At 41.9% G+C, this 19,205-nt stretch overlaps 2 protein-coding genes across 5 annotated transcripts in view; one reads left to right on the top strand and one right to left on the bottom strand.

The window, feature by feature from the left end:
- The window catches only part of cep72 (centrosomal protein 72), a 234,410-nt gene extending 224,720 nt beyond the window's left edge, over positions 1-9,690 (bottom strand). For all 3 annotated transcript variants that reach the window (XR_010977308.1, XM_068055509.1, XM_068055516.1), the window contains exons 1-2: positions 9,552-9,690; positions 9,281-9,476 (exon numbers count right to left, since the gene is read on the bottom strand). The gene's annotated coding sequence lies outside the window, so the exon portion shown is untranslated. The remainder of the gene's footprint in view (positions 1-9,280; positions 9,477-9,551) is intronic.
- The window catches only part of LOC137382908 (sodium/hydrogen exchanger 3), a 147,549-nt gene that overhangs the window by 40,660 nt on the left and 87,684 nt on the right, over positions 1-19,205 (top strand). Inside the window, exon 1 of one of the 2 annotated variants that reach the window (XM_068055488.1) lies at positions 8,973-10,109. The exons of the other annotated variant lie outside the window; for it this stretch is intronic. Within the exon in view, the coding sequence (XP_067911589.1) occupies positions 9,830-10,109 (280 nt within the window). The 5' untranslated portion in view covers positions 8,973-9,829. Of the gene's footprint in view, positions 1-8,972; positions 10,110-19,205 lie in introns of those variants that run through there. 2 annotated transcript variants of the gene reach the window in all.

Raw genomic sequence — 19,205 nt, 5'->3', positions numbered from 1 at the left:
CCTTTTTTAAAAAAAAAAATGTAATGAAAGTGATTTTAACAAAAAAACAGTAGGAAGAATGTAGAAAGGAAATATAAACTAGGGTACAATTCTAAACGGGGTGCAGGAGCAGAGGGTCCTGGGGATATATGTGCACAAATCAGTGAAAGTGGCAGGTCGGGTGAGAAAGCAGTTAATAAAACTTGCATGATCCTGGTCTTTATAAATAGAGGCCAAGAAGTTATGGCGAACCTTTAAATAACACTGGTTTGGCCTCAACTGGAGTATGCTGTCCAACTCTGGACACTACACTTTCGGAAGGATGTGAAGGCTTTAGAGAGGGTGTAGAAAAGAGTTAAAAGAATGCTTCCAAGGATGAGGGACTTCAGTTAAGTGGATAGATTGGCAAAGCTGGGGCTGTTCTTGGAGAAGAGAAGGTTGAGAGGAGCTTTGCTGGAGGTGTTCAAAATCATGGGGGTCTGAACAGGGTAGCTGGGAAGAAATACTTCCAATTGGTGGAAGGATTGAAAACCGGAGGACACTAATTTAAGGTGAATCGTAAAAGAACCAGAGGTGACGTGAACTCTTTTTCTTCAACGAGTGGTTAGATTCTGGAATGCACTGCCGGAGAGTGTGGTGGAATATGCAAATTCAATTGTGGCTTTCAAAAACTAATAACTATCTGAAGAGAAAATTGCAGGGACTAAGGGTGGAACTAGCTGAGTAGCTTTTGCGGAGAGCCAGCACAGACACGATAGGCTGAATGGCCTCCTTTTCATCTTGCCATTCGATGAAAAGACCCAGGGCAAGAAGTTTATGAATTTCTTGATCACCAAAATTGAGAATCATTATAGCTACAGTTATCTCTTCACTTAAGCCTCAGCTCCCTCCATCCACTATAGCCATGCACTCTCATCCCTCTTCAGTTTTTTTTCCCCTGAAAGTATTAACTCTTTTCTCTGGCCAGAGATGCTGTCACACCTGCTGAGTATTTCTGGTATTTTCTGTTTTAATTCTTGCAAAAGTTTGTCATGTTCACAAAATCCACCTCCTGCTTCATGGACCCCTTTTGCTTGATAGAATTGTCAAAAGCTCCTCCTCCTCCGGCAGTGTTTCTTTCCCCTTTTTTAAGTGCTACTGTTAGCCCCTCTTCCCTCAACCCTTCTATCTTTGCCAATTCCAACACTCCTTTTCTCTAAGGCTCTTGAATGTTATTGCTTTCCATCTCTGTGCCGCTCTCTCGCACAGCCCGTTTAATCCAGCTTCTACCCTTCTCAATACTGAAATGACTCTAAGCAAAGTCATGAATGAGGTCTTTGTTACAGATCATGGTGCAGCCTCTTACTATTTCATTTTTCTTTCCTTTCCATTCTTCCATAATGTGTCAGCTGTAGTTCAGTGAGTAGCACTGTTGCCTCTGAATTAGAAGATTATGGGTTCAAGTCCCACTCCAGGAGTGAAATTTTGGGGCACCGCAGCCTCACAGCTCCAGCGACCCGGTTTCCGTTCTGGGTACTGTCTGTGTGGAGTTTGCAAGTTCTCCCTGTGACCGCATGGTTTCCTCCCACAGCCAAAGACTTGCAGGTTGATAGGTAAATTGGCCATTGTAAATTGCCCCTAGTGTAGGTAGGAGAATGGTGGGGATGTGGTAGGGAATGTGGGATTAATGTAGGATTAGTATAAATGGGTGGTTGTTGGTCGGCACAGACTCGGTGGGCCGAAGGGCCTATTTCAGTGCTGTATCTCTCTGACTCTATTTGACCACACCATACTCCTCCAGTACCTCTGCTATATTGTCTGGCTGCATGGCATTGCCACATGTGGTTCCGTTTTGCTTTTGTGAACATGACCAAATAATCTTTAGCAAAGGCCTTGCTTTCCACCCTAAGTGCCATCACCCAGTTGAGCTATCCTTGGCTTCTTCCTCTTCCTTATTCACATGCTGCTCCTTGATCATTTTTTGACATTGGGTCAGCTTTCACATATTCATCAATGGCTGGCTGGCTCTCCTTTTTTCCTAGTGTTATATGATTATACTATCTGTAAAGTGCTAGGAACTAATTGTTATCTGTAAGTGTTCCAATGGGGTCACATTCACAGTGGCACTGGAGAGTCAAGTGATGTGTAACAGGAAACCAGTTCTCAGGCAGTCCTATACCAGAGAACATGTGCTGGCTGCATAAAGTAAGACTGCAGCCTATCCAAGTTTAAATTGGGATTATTTCCAACATCTGGGAACCAGAAATAACCAGATGTAACACCTAGGCCCTATTGGAGTGCATCTTCTAGATGGTATACCGTACTGCCACTGTGCGTCAGTGGTGGAGGGAGTGAATGTTCATGGATGAGGTGCCAAATGGGCTGCTTTGTCCTGGATGGTGTTGAGCTTCTTGAATATTGTTGGAGCTGCACCCATCCAGCAAATATGTGCTGTATATATTAGCTGTAATAAACCTGTTGAGATCTTCAATCAACTGGACTCCAAGCATCTCATTTATGTTGCATCAGGAAATATTAAAAAATTTCTCATGACAAAACTCAGCTTGAAATCAAACAGGAAGCTTACCATAGGGATCAGCCAGAGACTGTGGTCAGGGAGAGTAATAAAATCAGGAGTTTGTGGCAGGTACAGAGATAACAGCTTTAGTTTTCTGAAGACTGAGCTGGAGGAAGTTATGATTCATCCAACATTGAATGTCAGATATACAGTTTAATAGCACAGGCAGGTTAGGAGTGGTTTTGATATGTTTTTACTTTTGGCATACAAGACTTCCCTTTGGAAAGAAGGGGGATATTGTGTGATTGCTTTTAAGAGTGATGTCCCTTTAAGATCTTAGTATGCAGCCATGTGACTACATGCCAGTCTCACTCACACCAAGAAGCAGTCTCTAATTTAAAAAAAATATTTATTCTGGCATGCGGGCATCACTAGCTAGGTCATCCCTAATTACCCTCGAAAAGGTAGTGGTGAGCCACCTTCTTGAACCGCTGTAGGGTATGTACACCCAGAGTGCTGTTAGGAAGGGAGTTCTCGAACAAGGGCAGCAAATACATGGGAACAACATCACCTGCAATTTCCACTGCAAGCCATCCTGACTTGGAACTATATCGCTGTGCCTTCACTGTTGCAGGGTGAAAATCCTGGACCTCCCTTTGTACGAGTCCTTGTTCACAGTTTCCAATTATAAGGCAAAGAGCTGAGCACAAACAGCTTTTCTTTGGTTTAAAGCAGAAAGATGAAATATATTAAACCTTAAACTCAAGCCCTAATACAGTGCTAACCTATGGATATATGACGCATTCACGCTAGCATGCACACGTAATAGAAACATGCAAAATAGGTACAGAAAAGAACAGAAGATAAGTAGAACAGTTTAAGGCAATATCTTGTTACTGTTTCTCAAGCTCGCTGTAATCCTTGATTGAAGTTATAGTCTTGCATTTCATTGGGGCCCAGTAATCATTCTTAAAACTTTGTACATGTGGCAAACCTTTCTCTGAGTTTCACATGTTTTCACAAGATTCAGTTCTGTGGGAAAAGATGAACAGACAGGCAGAGGAGATCTTCTCAGTCCATGAGCGCTCCGTGTTCTCTGTTCAAAATTCAAAAAGCTCCCAGGGTGCTCAGCAGGTTAGTCATGTGACCAGCTCCTTATACAGAACAGTCTCTTCAACATCCTTTGTTGGAAAATCCAAATCCAAAAGCTCCAGCCAGCTAGACATGTGACTAGAACTGGTTTGACCACTTCTGTGTATTGGAGAAACAAGGACTGGCTCCCTTTGTTTCCACATTGTCTTGTATTATGCAAATGTCCTTCCAGTCCGAGATTGCAATTTTCATTTTAATGTTTGTGGCGAAATAATGTGTGCCTCAGTCTTGGCAGGTGGGGTTTGCTTGACACTTACTCTCAAAATCTTGGAACACTTCTGCTCTAAGCAGAACAACTCTGGCTTCTCCAGTCTTTCCACATAACTGAAACTCCTTTATCCCTGGTACCATTCTATTCAATCACTTCAGCAACCTCTCTATAAAGTGTGGTGCCCAAAATTGAACACAATACTCCAACTGAGGCTTAACCAGCCTTTTATAAAGGTTTAGCATACCTTACTTGCTTTTGTACTCTATTCTTCTGCTAGCAAAGTCCAGGATCCCAAATGTTTGATAGCCTTCTCAACTTGCCTTGCCACCTTCGAAGGTTTGTTTACAGACATGTTCGTCTGTGTTCCTGCACCCTCTTTAAAATTGTTACATTTTGTTCGTACTGCCTCTCCTCATTCATTCTACCAAAATCTATTAATTCACACATCTCTGAATTAAATTAAATAGATTTGACTATTTCACCAGTCGATAGCCTCCTGAAGTCTATTATATCCTCATTCATGTTTGTCACTTCCAGACTCCCCTCATACTCTACTTGACCTGGCTTCCCTTCCATCTTCCACTCTTTTTTTTTTTTTGGTAATTTCAAACCTGCCTAAAACTCTGCTGCATGTATTATGTCCTGTTTATTCATCACCCCATCATTGTTTGAAATGCATTGGCTTCCTCAAATGCTGTTTTAAAATTTTTCTCATTTTCAAATCAGCTAATGGCCTACCAACATTCTGTTCTCCTGACTAACTTCTTGTATAATTTTGCTTCTCTACCACCAACCCCCCACCCCCCCGGCCACAATGCAACTTTCACACAACATTGGTTCAACCACCTGAGTCCTAAAACCTCACCATCCCTCTACTTTTCTATTCCATCTCACTTCTTTAAAACCTCCTCCGTACCAGTCTTTCTGACCAAGCTTTTGGTTACTTGTTGTAATCTTTGCTTTGCTGGCTCGTGGACCATTTTACATGTTACCTATCCACGAAGCTGCTTAATCTTTCTAACTTAAATGCAAGATGATGGTGGCAGCAGCAATATTTAATGAGAAGTGTAATCTCTACTTCAGGCCAAAATGTTGCTTTTAAATGATTAACAATTCAGATTGCAAACTGCATAATGAATTACACATTAACATGTAAGTGTGCCCTTTATGTTTTCTGAAGTGCAAATACAGATCTCAAACTAAATATTTATTTTGGTATTCTAAAGAATATAACTGGCCTGCAGTATTGCTATCTTCTGGCACAACTAGAACTGATCGTTGTAGATATCTGAAAGCCTTGTAGGAACAGACTAATGGGCACGACTCGAAAGTACAACTTTTTGTAGTGAATGCTGTGACCATTTCTGTAAGCAGAATACTCACCACCTAACAGAAATCTAAGTTTTTAACCTGTCTTTGTGGCTAAAGCTTAGATCAGCCGTTAACTGATTTTATGGTAAAATATAATTTTGTCAATCTACATTCCTGAAGTGAGGAGTAAATCTGTTGCATGGAGGGTTCCTGCAGCATCAAATATTGCACCACAGAAAGTGGTTGAGGGCATGGCCGTTGCATCTTGAGAGAAAATTGGATATAGTATTTGAAGAGGAGGAAGATGCGTTGAGAGTGCCAGGTGGTGAGATTAATTTTGGAATGCTCTAGTGAAAACCAGCACTGACGATGGGCTGAATGGCCCCCTGTGTTTGTTAAGCTCTGGTTCTAAATTAGTTGCTGGTGAGCATACATGATGATGTCTACTTCTAGGCTAGGAAGGTGGAAAATTTTTATACCATAGACCACTTTGTATGTGCTACTGCTCAAATGTGTTCATCAATTTAAAAAAAAGTTGAAGAAAAAGCAGAATACTTTTTAAAAACTATTAGCTATCCGCTCTAAGGTAACACCTTCTACTCTTCAGTTTCTTTGGTTGAATCAATTTAGAGTACGCAGTCTTAAACATTTTTGGGAACAAATGTTAGACATGGAATATTCTTGTCCAGGGAATTTAATGCATTTATGTCATAATTAAACACTAGTTACACGACGGGCAACATTTATCCTTCAGACTTCAGTGACAGTTATTTCTTTTTAAGCATTCAAGATTTGGAACCTTGAACAACAAGTTCATGAAATAAATGCAAGCTCATTCTGTAGTACCTATCATAACTTCAGGATGCTCACTGGTTTTAGAGCACTTTAGAAGTACTTTTGAATTGTAACCACTGCTGTAATGTGATGTACAGAAATGTGCCATTTGTGCACAGCAAGGTTCTGTAAATAGCAATATGATAATGAAGAGATAATCTGTTCTAGTGATGTTGGTTGAATTGGATAATTATCTGAAGAGGAAAAGATTTGCAGGGCTACGAGGAAAAGACGGGAGTGGGACTAGCTGAGTTGCTGTTGCAGAGAACTGGTATGGATGCAATGGGCTGAATGGCCTCTTTCTGAATTATGATTCTGATTCTATGAATATTGTCTAGGACCCTGGGAAGAACTGCCCTGCTGTTCTTTGAAATAGTGTCATGAGATCTTTTACATGGGCCTCTGTTTAATGTCACATCTGAAAGACGACCTTAATGTAGTAAACCACTCCAAGATATTTCACAGGATTGTTCTCAGACAAAATCTGACATTGAGTCACATAGTGATATAATAGGACAGGTGACTAAATGCTTGGTCAAAGACTTAGGTTTTAAGGAGTGCTTTGGGGACGGGGGGAGCAGGGGAAGAGAAAGGTTTCAGCAGGGAATAACCGAGCTTGGAGATGAGAGATGAGAGTTGGGGAGAAGGGAGGCCTTGGGTGCATTTGAACATGTGGATGAACATTTTAAACTTTGAGGCACGGCTGACTTGGGAGCCTAGGTAGATCAGTGAAATACAGGGGATAATGGGTCAACAGGACTTGAGGATGGGGGACAGAAGAGTTTTTGATCAAATCAAGTTCATGTAGGGCAAATGATGGGCGGCACCTTCAGTGCTGCACTCTTTGTACTGCACTGAAATGTCACACTGGATTATGAACTCAGATCTCCAGAGTTAGACTTGAACCTCTGACCTTCTGACTGAGGCAAGACTGTTTGCACTGAGCCACAGCTTGCATATAATAGAAAACTAGAAACAGTTGGAATTCCTGTCTTGCATAATTTGAACCCAGACTGTTTAATGCAGTATCTAATTAGATAATGTATTAATTTGCTGAAGCTTCATATTTAATGTTTTCTTCAACTTCCTCAATGAAAATCCTTTTATTTGCTTTGATTTTTTTTTGACTGTTCCTTGTCTTCCATTGCACCTTTTGGCCCTCCATGTATTGGCTCTGCCCCTCCCCTAAAGGGGTTTACATTAATTACTCTGCTATAACTTGATAGATGGGCAATTTTTTTCTGTCTCACTCTGTTCTCCAAATAAACAAAAACTACTCCCTCAAAAGGCTGTGGATGCTGCATCACTTAAAATTAAGACTGAGATCCATTGACTTGTTAAATAAGGGGTTTGAGGGATATGAAACAAAGGTGACTAATGGATGCTATGATGCAACTGAATGAATGGTAGGACAAGCTCAAGGGGCTGATTGGGCTACTCCCTGTTTATCTGGGAGCACACATCAAACTCCCTCTCTTCCAAGCATTCTCTGACCATGGGGTCACCTCCATTACTCTTGAGCAGCCATACTATCCTAGTAATTTCCCATTCCCAGTGCTACACCCAGTTCACTTGCTGTCTCCCAATATAACTTGAGGTGTAAGGTGCTGCTACCCAGGGTATTGACTGGAGTAATGCACTCTCTAATTTCATTCAACCGTGGGTGGCATTCTTGCCTCAGTGAGAAGGTTGTGTGATCCAGTCTCAGTCTAACAGACCTAAGCACAAAATCTAGGCTAACATTTCAGTGTAGTACTGAGTGTGCTGCCCGGTTGGAGGTGCTATCTTTCTGATTAGATGTTAAACAAAGGCTCTGTCTGCTGTCTTGGACAGGAAAGATCCCATGACATTATTCAAAGAGCAGAGGTGTTCTCCCCATTCTTCTAGCCAACATTTATCCCTCAACGAACATCACTAAGACAGATTAGTTGGTTATCATAAAAAATGCTGTTTTGCCTTGCTTGCTGTGTGCAATTTAGGTGCTGTGCTTCCTATATCATGCCAGTGACGACACTTAAGAAGCATTTTGGCTGTAAAGTGATTTGGGAGGACCTGAGGTTCTGAAATGAGCGGTAGCAATTCAGGTCTTTCTGTAATGGTCAAATACTGAAACTCCCAACAGACATGTGACTTTAGCCATGCACTGGGTGTTACCACAAACACCAAGGGCATGCCCTCACTGAGAAAAGCTTTCACAACTTCACCCCTTGCTACCAGGCTTTTCTTTTTAACTTTTAATGGGTGACATGTATATTCAGCATGCTCGTAGGTATTCTAATTATCAGTGAACTCCATAAATGAACGATATTAAAAAAACACATTTTCTCACTTGTGACGGCTGAGTACCCAACCGCTTTAAGTATTTCAGTACAAGTAGTCTATAAATCTTTTTGTCACGGACTGATGTCTTGACAGTTCAAGTGGTGCAGTGGTTAGCACCGCAGCCTCACAGCTCCAGCGACCCGGGTTCAATTCTGGGTACTACCTGTGCGGAGTTTGCAAGTTCTCCCTGTGTCTGCGTGGGTTTTCTCCGGGTGCTCCGGTTTCCTCCCACAAGCCAAAAGACTTGCAGGTTGGTAGGTAAATTGGCTGTTATAAATTACCCCTAGTATAGGTAGGTGGTAGGGAAATATAGGGACAGGTGGGGATGTGGTAGGAATATGGGATTAGTGTAGGATTAGTATAAATGGGTGGTTGATGGTCGGCACAGACTCGGTGGGCCGAAGGGCCTGTTTCAGTGCTGTATCTCTAAACTAAACTAAACTAATATACTCACTATAACTGACTATGTTACTAGAAGTCCCATCTCCCCTGCATGCAGGGCGGAGAACTAAAATTACATCACATAAGCTATTCATTTCCCAATTCTTCCTATTAAAGGTGACCTTTGCAACTTAAATTTTAATGAAAACCCAAACTTGCTTTCAATCTGGGAAACAATAACCGTGTAACTGGGTTTGTGTACACGTGGTTTTTATAAACCACCGGTGCGATTAAATGAAGAGTCTGAATCTGATATCACTAATCCAGTATGAGACAGTAACAGGCTGTCCATGTACAGATAAATGTCCTGGTTGCTCATTTATGCTAAATGTCCGTGTCTGTTAAACAGGACCTGCGCTTTCTGGCTTGTAAAATAGCCGCACATGCTGTTTGCAGTCGGAATGGTGAGATCTGGAACTTGGGGAAGTCACCACTTTTTATTTCGGACAATTTATTTTAACGGAATAAATTATTGAAGTTAGAGAATGTGATATATACGTTCAGCGGGGAGAATGAAAGGAAATGAACTTTACCGTGAAAGGATAGCCGAGGGATGGTGCTGGCTATTTTCCTGCAACTGAAGGTTGGCGATGTGTCACACGCCGAGCTCTCTGGCTTTTTAAACCAGGACTTGCAAACTCAGTGGGACCTTTTTCTTCCAGGACCCGAATTCCAACGCGATTGCCACTCCAGTCAGTGGTTTGTCTCCGACCTGATCTGTCCTGCAGCCTGGAAGTTAAATAACATCAATAGTCTTTCGAAAAGACCTGAGACCGTGCAGCACAAAACCAAGTTCCAACCCACCTTGAACTGAAGGAGAGGAGAAAAGAGCAGCGCTTACTAGAAGATTGGAAATGGCGTTATAGTCACTTCCTCAATAGGAGAAGGGTTTCATTGAGCTGCCTGCCAAGGGAGCGAAGTCTTGGTGTAATTATAGGTGCAGGTAGTGTGATTCTGTCTGAGGTGAGACACTGGCTCCACCTCTGTTTAATTGGCCGTCATTATAAATCGAGCGGTTAGGGGGTTTGGCTGAGCACTCCAGACAGTCTCACTCAGGATCAGATCGCGGAGACCGGGGCAACATGGGGAGGGGTATGAACGGTTCTGCGGCCAGGTGCAGTCTTTGGTTCCTTGTCCTGCCGGCTCTGGGTTTGTTTCTATGCTGCTCGGCAGAAGGAACCACCGGCCGTGTCCCGCAGAGCGATGTCAGTCCGTTTACTAGAGAGCCTGGGTCCAACTCGAGCAACCTCACCGATGGAGAGAGGCCGATAAGTTACCAGATAGTCACCTTCAGATGGCATCATGTGCGGGACACCTACATCATTGTAATCTGGATCTTGGTGGCCAGTTTAGCTAAAATTGGTGAGCAATTGGTCTCCACTGGATGTTGAGACTTTCTCGAGCCTCTTGGTTAGTCTTTTGTTAATGCAAACTAATTTTGGATTGTATGTCCCAGAAAAGCATCGTGGAAAAAGCTCTGAAAATGAACATTGGCACAATAAAGGGAGAGCTTCGTTTGAAAGTGATATTTTTAGTTACATAATCCTAGGTATCTGTTTTTCTATCATGGACATCTGGGAATATATTTCTATATATATCTATATGATTTTTTATAGATGCTGTATTACACTATCAAGATAAATGATCTGATAGACCTGTGCTTAACAGCTTTCTAATCTTAGTGAGCTGCTAATCGTGTTCCCCCTCCTCAAGAAGTTGAGCCCTTGCTGGAGTAGGAGTTTTACGGACGTGGACTGCTTGCACATCTTTCCCCAGTTGTCATTTGTTGAGTCCTGATTGTGGGCGTGGACAGACTTGTCAACCTTGGGCTCCTGTCTCCACTAATTCTGACACAATTTCTCTTCTAACACTGATTTCACCACCCCCACCCCACACACTCCTCGACCGTGGGCTTCCAATAATACTACCTGTGCTTTTAAATGGACAATCTGATCTAACCAATCTAGCAATGAAAGGTTGTTCAGAACATTTATGGCAAATATCTCTATTAAACATCTCCAGTGCTTTCTGTTGTGGTTGAATCTTGAGATCTGGAAGTTGTGGGTTTCTTGGAAGTCACAAGTTTTGAATTTTTTTTTTGAAGGATTTGTTTTTAAAAAAGCATATGATTAAATTGAGAGGAGTGCATATATGGATGTGATATAAATTAGGTGATGGGTCTCGATTACATTAGAATTTACTGAGGATTCCAGGGATATAATGGTCTTGTAACAGGTTAATTACAGTGCTCGCCATTAGTTAGACTTGCCCATGCCCACTTAATCACCATGATAGTTTTCACTGCAATTTGCTAGAGGTGTGAGATAGAAATGGTACGGCACCCTTTTTTAGGGCATCTGAAATCAGAATGAGTAGGGCAAACAACTGCGTGCCTCCTTTAACCAAACAAATTGAAGGATTGTGAAATGAACAGTGCAAAATCTGAACAAGAAAATGTAAGTTTGAATTCACTCAATGTCCATTCTATCAGGTACAAAGAGAAATAACCAAGAAAGATTAGATGAGAGGGAAAACATTGTTTTCATGTAAATTTTTAAAAATCTCCAATTTAGAACCTGAAGACTTCATGCTTGCAGTAACTTTCAGTGCTAGAGAGGTTGACTGGCAGTAATTAACACTTAACACATTGTTAAAAGTATACTTCCAGATGAAGTACTTAACTTTTTCTGGCAGGTGTAATTAATATCTACAGTACAAGTACAGGAACTTTTTTTGCCTCCTAATTTCTGATATTGGGACCAATTGCAGGGATTATCTCTGCATCCTGAGGTCGGCCAACTGAACAAAGAATAGTGAACCAGGATCTTTTCTGGTCTGCAGGAATTAACTAATCACTATCGTTTACCAGCTGAGCCTTGGAGGAAGCTGTCAGAAAGTGATTTTATCCTGTTGCTTTGTATATTAAAATTGGAGTGCTTTTAATTGACTTTTTTAACTGCAGATTAAAATACATGAATTATTTAGACTTGTATTCAAATTGTCCTGTTACTATCTAGGAACTGGCAGCTTGCTCTTGCTTTCAGGACTGATGGACAGGATGAAGGGGACACTGGCTTCCTGAAGATATGCTTGGCAAAGGTTTTGTTTTGGTGAAATGGATTGGTACTTGATGCGGTATTGCAGGGGAGCAATGATCAAGTCTTTGGCACATTCCTGTTTGTCCTTCACCCACGAGTCTAGACATTGAGTGTCAGCAGGCTATTTCTCCCACTGGGGGGGGGGGGGCGGGGAGAAAAAAACCAACTTGCATGTAAATTGTGCCTTTCACGACCACCTGGATGTCTCAAAGCGCTTTACAGCCATTGAAATACTTTTTAAAGTGTAGTCACTGTTGTAATGCAGAAAACGTGGCAGCCAGTATGTGCACAGCAAATTCCCACAAGCGGCAATGTGATAATGATATAGTCTGGTTGTTTTTTTTTTGTGAAGTGATTGAGCGATAAATATTGGCCAAGGCACCAGGAATATGTCCCCCTGCTTGTCTTTGAAATAGTCCCATGGGATCTTTGCATCCACCTGTGCAGGCAAATGGGGCCTTGTTTTAACGTCTCATCCAAAAGGCGGCACCTCTGACATCGCAGTGCTCCCTCAGTACTGCACTAGGATGTCCACCTTGATTTTTGCGTTCAAGCCCTGAAATGGGACTTGAACACAGATCCTGGTTACTCAGAGGCAAGAGTGCAACCAACTGAGCCACCGCTGAGAAGGAAGGAAGAGGGTTTTGCAGCTCTGACCGAACACTGGCCACACTTAAATTATACTGGCAGGAACCACTTTGTCTCAAAGTTAGGGTCAAAAATGAAGTCCGCTTTAGTGACTTAATAGTCACTCTGGCAAATTCGTCTCACTCCATGCAGACTTGGAACTTTCCCTATCAGTTACAGTGTGTAGGTACATGAATTAGGCCATCCTCTGTTTAAAAGAAGTTTAGGGATTGGTGGGGAGAAAGTTTCCCACATTATGTTTCAGGGAGAGTGAGCTTTTAATCAAGAACCAGTATTTTAAAGATCAGACTGAAGTTGTGTTCAGACTCTAGGTAAGACATTTCATTTTTTTTTCCCCCTGAAGACATTCTGGGGTTGGTTCCACAAATGCTGATGTCCCTCTGTCTGCCTGTCAAGCCACCACTCTTCATCTTGAGGCCAGATGGTGAATGGATCTATCTCTCTTCATGCCCATGTGTGCACTTGCAGCAAGAGGCATGAGGAGAAACTGGGGAAAGAATCATAGTCTCATTTTTTTTTCCACAGCCCTCCGTGGTGCTGATGCTAATTTGCAGTAAGCTAATTTCAGTTAACTCAGCATGGGGTGGGACTTGATCCTTGTTTAGGGCTCAGTTATATACTGACTGTACAAATTGAGCTCTTTAAGGAACTTCCTGGACAATTTTATCTGGAATTAGGTGCTGGGTGCCTTCTAAACTGGCATATTTCCTATTCCTTTGCTTTTTAAAAAAAAAAATGAAAACATTCCTGGAGTTGTAGAGAAAGGAGTACTAAATATTTAAGTTGTCAGTCTTTATGCTCGGTACATAAGAGAAAAGAACCTCACTGATCCAAAATGTTTTGTTTGTACAAATTTCAGAAGAAAGTCAAGATGTACTTGTCTGCCTGTGTCTTATGTGCTGACACTTAGTAGACATTGTATTTTGTTTCAGACAAGGTTGTTTATTTCATGACAAACATGGTATAATACATTGCAGAAGACATCCATTGTGATTGGCTGAAGGTATAAGGGATTGAGGTTGTACAGTATTACTGGATGAATGTCATAAATGGTAAACACTTGATGGCTGAATGCAGTTTTTATTGGATGCATTGCCTTGCCATCGTTCCTTTCTGGAAAGCACTGACTTTTGCACAGTTACTGTTTTGTGGGTATTCACAGCCTTCTGGTACCTTGTGCAAGAAGTCATTTTTCGATGCCTAAATGTTGACCGTGTATGTTGCTATTTTGATTGTGGAGGGCATTGTCATTTGAGTTTTGTTCTAATCATGGAGGCAAACAACCCAGCCGGGTGTCACTCACTCACCCTTATCAATCTGGTGTCAGCCATGGCTCTGGCGTGGTAGCAGTCTTGCTTCATCATGCTGCACTCCAGAGACATTATCATATAATCTAATCTGACACTCCCAGTACTGCACTGTCGAAGGTGCTGTCCTTTTGGATGAAATGTTAAACCAAATTCCCATATGCCTCTCTTTTTAGATGTAAAAGATCCCATGGTGCTATTTGAAGAGCAAGAGTGTTCCCCTGTTCTCGAGGCCAATATTTAACACTTCGTGGAATAGATTATCAGATCATTATCTCATTTGTTTGTGGGATTTTGCTGTGTGTAAATTGACCACTGTGTTTCCTGCATTCCTACATTGACTACCGTTCACAAATACTTAATTGGCTGTAAGGTACTTTGGGGCATTCTGCGGCCATGAAGGCATTATATAAATGCAAGAAAGAAACAAAAAAGCTTGCAATCATAGTATGCCTTTCGTAGCATGGCTAAACATGGAGGCAGTTCAGCCCATCGAGCCTATGCTGGCTCTGCAAGTGCTTTTTAACGAGCTCCACTCCCCCACCCTTTTTCCCCTTAACGCTGCAAACCTTTTTTCCTTCAGATGCTTATACAATATCCTTTTTGAAAGCTGTGATTGAATCTACCTCTACCACGCTTTCAGGCAGTGCATTTCAGCATGAAACCTCAGGACATCCTCTCGTGCTTTACAGCCAATGAAGTACTTCTGAAATGTAATCACTTGTAATTTAGGAAAATGCAAGTTCTTCCTTTCTCTTCCTTATTTGGAGCAGTAGCCCAAGCTTTCACCTAGTGAGCATTGATTAGGTTAATTGCTGTGGGGAAAAAAGCATTCAAACTGCAATGAAGTAGAAATGTGCACAATACTAAATCTTAGTGACTCGCTGATACAATTGTAAATGCCTAATCAAGTTTAATTTCTTTGGTATTCATAATCGTCCGTTTTGTTTTGGTAAAAATGTATTATCTTGTATATTGGGAAACCTGATGGAGCATAATAAAATGAATTGCTCATTAGACAATGATTAATGTACCTGAGTATTGATTTAATGTATGGCAAACAACTAATTCATGTTTTTTGACTCTAAATGGTTCACCTTGTTTCCTTAACACGTTTTTAATGTCAAATCTAAATCTAATCTAAATCCAAACCACTGACCGCCTCCAGGCGCTTATCCATTGTCTCTGGAGATAAGGAGGCCAAAGAAGAAGAAAGAAATCAAATATATAAAAGCTTCTTGACAGAGATTTTATTCGAATGCTAAAAGATAAAATCTATGCCTGAATGTGAAACTGGATAAGAAATTTATTGAACACAATGGAGAGTTTTTGAGTGGTTTGATGACTTGTTGGGGAAGGGAGAAGAAAGGGTCAGGAATTAAATGAAATCCTATAGGCCGTGATCCTTAAACACGGTTGACTCTAATCTACACTAATGACCTGTATATTTAAATCAAATGTAAACTTGTCAAGTTTGCTACTGATAGCAAAGTTGCTTCCATACAATCGGAGATCTGTGGCAGCACAGGTGGTTCCTGATGTGCAGGTCTTTTGACTGCAATTTAAAGGATAAAATGGTGGTGATTCTCTGAGGCTTCACATCAGGAAGACCCAGTGTTCAATTTAATTTTAAAAGGTGCTTTCCAAACAGAAGGCCCTGTAGGACTTCATGTCCCACCTTTCACATCGCGGGTTGTAGCTAGCTGGGAAGATTCATTCACCAGAAACCAATAGCAGAATGCTAGGATACTAAACTGAAGTTTACACATCATGCCACATTTGGAGTATGTTCAATTCTGGTCATCTTAACCAGCGAGGCCACACAGAAGAGCAGCGGGGCTAATGACATCTTTAAAATTTCACCGAGAAGGAGACCTCTAGAATTTTTAGCACAGGAGGAGGCTGTTCACACTCCATGCCCAATTGCAGCCTGGCTTGCATCTCTACTCAACCTTAATTCCAACGGTGCATACCCCTGAAGTATTGACTTAATTCTTTAATGTATATTGCTGTAAGATGACCTCGCGTAGCACTGAGGCCAAAATCACTCCAGTGTACTGTTTAACAAGGTAAGTGCCCCATTAAAATGAATTGCAGTAATTGATGTACATAATACACCTACCCTACCCCCTGTGCTATTCAAGCATAATGGCCACACAGTTATGAAGTTCAGGTGTGACATGGGTGAGAAGTGAGGAAAGATTTATGAAGATCGAGATCTGTATTTCAGAAAGCAAGCAGTTAAGGGGAGGGTTAATTGAGGGCAGGTTGTGTAGATCAGGCTTGTATTCCCTGGTGATTAGAAGATTGAGGGGTGATTTAATTAAGATGCTAAAGATGCTTAAAGGAGTTGCTAGGGTAGATAGAGAGAAACTAATTTCTCTCGTGGGGCAGTCCCGAACAAGAGAACATAAGCCTAAACTTGTCGCTAGGTCCTTCAGTGATGATTTCGGGAAGCATTTCTTCACACAAAGGGTAGTGAAACTCTGAAGCTCCTCCTTCAAAGTGCAGATAAGGCTAGGTCAACTGAAACTTTTAAAACTGAGATCAATAGTTTTTATTTGGGCAAAAACTATGGAACCATTAATGGTCTAATCAAATAGTGGAACAGGTTCAAGGGACTGAATGACCTACTCTTGTTCTAGTGTTCCTAGGACTATAACTATGTTAAATGGTTGGAGATAAATGTCACCAAATAATCTAATGGCACTCTATTAACAAAATACCTGATGTTCATACAGCAGCTGGATGCTATATTAAGAGATTTGGGACACACTCTGGAATAAGCTTCAATGAGACAAATACTTTTTCCTCATCTTGTTTCTTTTTAAACACACTTCTGGAAAGACAAGGTTCTGTTCTACAATAACTTTTTTTATATGGCATGGTTAACATCATAAAACTCTCAAGGTGCTTTACAGGAGTATTATTTTTTATTTATTTTATTTAGAGATACAGCACTGAAACAGACCCTTCGGCTCACCGAGTCTGTGCCGACCAACAACCACCCATTTATACTAATCCTACATTAATCCCATATTCCCTACCACATCCCCACCATTCTCCTACCACCTACCTACACTGGGGACAATTTACAATGGCCAATTTACCTATCAATCTGCAAGTCTTTGGCTGTGTGATGAAACCGGAGCACCCGACAGAAACCCACATGGTCACAAGACACCAAACTAAAGATATTGGGTCAAATGACCAAAAGCTTGATCGAAGAGGAAGGTTTTAAGGGGCGCCTTAAAGGAGGAAAGCAAGACGGAGAGGTGTAGGGCGGGAAGTCCAGAGCTTAAGGCCTAGGCAACTGAAAGTGAGAGCAGGAAGAGAAGCCATTGCAAGTTATGCTCGGGATACCATTGGATAAGAATGGAACCAGGCGAGACCAGTCTCTCCCAGCTGGAAACAGTGGAGAGGCGTTGGGGGAAGATAGTGTGGTTGACAGTGCTGGAAATACTCAGCAGCAGGTCTGGCAGCATCTGTGGAGAGAGAAGCCAAGTTAACATTTCAGGTTGGTGACCTTTTATCAGAACTGACAATGGTTAGAAATGTAATAGGTTTTAAGCAAGTGGGGGGAGGGGAGAGAGAACAAAAGGGAAGTTGTGTGATTGGACAGAGAGCCAGAGAGATCAACTAATGCAAGGAAGTCAAGGGGCAAAGGCAAACCATTAGCCCACTACAGGCAGATAAGAGAAGACCTAAGTGGGGTCTGTGTGCCTGTCTGTTTGCAAGCTTCGAACCCTTTCTGCTGGCATTAACCACCTAGGCATATCACTGTTGCAGACAGAAACCCCTGGAAGGAAATCATCACATTGTTATCTGCAAGAGAACCACCAAATCAGCCATCCACATCCTCAAACCAGAAGCTTCAGGACCACCAAATTCTACCTGAAGCCAGCTGAGTCAACAACCTCCACAGATTGTATACCCCTTTTTATTTCTCTGGACTCTAATTCGACCAATCAATCCTTCCCCACCTATTTTTTGTGTGTGTATGTAGTTTATTAATTTACTTAGATTGCTTTAAGTATAATAAGGCTAACCTCTTTTTCTTAAACTCAAAACTGTCTGATTTTGGTTCCTTTGACCATTGCTTGTAAAGAGATAAACTCACTGAATTGGCAAGTGAATCCACTTTTTTTAAAAACTTCTTGTCAAACAAGGGGAGGGAAAAGAGGGGAACCCTTCAACCCCCTTCTCACCTGATCATAACAACTGGTTTGTGAGGTGACAACGCATTCAAGGACTTTGGCGAGGAAAGGGAGGTTAGAGCTGTGGGAGTAGTTTGCAAAAACTGTGGGGTCAAGGGTTTCTTTTTTGAGAGGGGTGATGGCAGTAGTTTTAAAAGAGAGGGGACTGTTAACTATATTGGCCAACATGGGGACCAGGAGGGGAAGTTAGGTGGTCAGCAGTTTAGTGGGAATAGGGTTGAGGGATCAGGAGATGAGTATCATGGACGAGATCAGTCTGAAGAGGATATGAGGGAACATAGAGCAACTAAAAGATGAGTTCAGGGCTAGAGCTTGGGCTGGTGAAGCTTTTGAGGAAGTTTGGCTTAGTGAGTGAGTGGAAGGGAGGGGTGTGGCAGAGCCAGCTGATCAGGTCAACCCAATCTTGGTGAGACAGAAGCTCATGAGCTCCTCGAACTTCTGTTGTTGGTGAGGCTGCAGGAGATGGGAGAGGGATTTAAGATGGTTTTCAGTAGAGAAAAGAAGCTGGAGTTATCTTTGTATTCCAGGATGATCTTGGAACAGTGAACAGCTTTAGCAGGCAAGAGCAGGACCTGATGGTACTTTGTGGCAGTGGATGGCTAAACCAGTTGTTTGCCATATCCTTTCAATTCTGCATCCCATAAGGGAGCAGAGATGAGGGCCATACCAGGGGGAATGATAGGTGTGAGAGAGAGTAATGATTTTATTGTGACTAGAGAATTAAAGGTGGCGATGAGGGTGCAGTTGAGCAAATCGGTAACTGCAGAAATATTGTGGTGAATGGAGGACCAAAAGCTAGACAGTGGGATTTTGAAAATGCAGTTGAATTGTGGGATAGTTTTTTTCCCCCCCACGGTAGATACCGAAGATGGTAGGGTTGGGGTGTGGAAGGGCAATGTGGGTGGAGAGTGATACAAGGAAGTAATCCGAGATGGCCTTATCGGTAATTGATACAATGGGACTAACTAGACCATGTGAGATGACAAGGGGGTGCTATAAATAAGGGTTGGGAAGTTCACGTGGAGAGAGAGATTGAGGTAGGATAAGAGGGCAGAGAACTCTGGTGAGAGGACATGATGAGTTGAAATACAAGTTGAAATCAGAGGATGAGAAGTCATTCAGTGCAAAGGCTGAGGGAGGAAAGCAGTGAAGATATTTTGGCCATGATGTAGATGTTGATGCAGTCGT

Source organism: Heterodontus francisci, chromosome 2 (genome assembly GCF_036365525.1).
Source record: "Heterodontus francisci isolate sHetFra1 chromosome 2, sHetFra1.hap1, whole genome shotgun sequence".
Classification (NCBI taxonomy): Eukaryota; Metazoa; Chordata; class Chondrichthyes; order Heterodontiformes; family Heterodontidae; genus Heterodontus; species Heterodontus francisci.
This window is presented reverse-complemented; position numbering and strand designations above follow the sequence as displayed.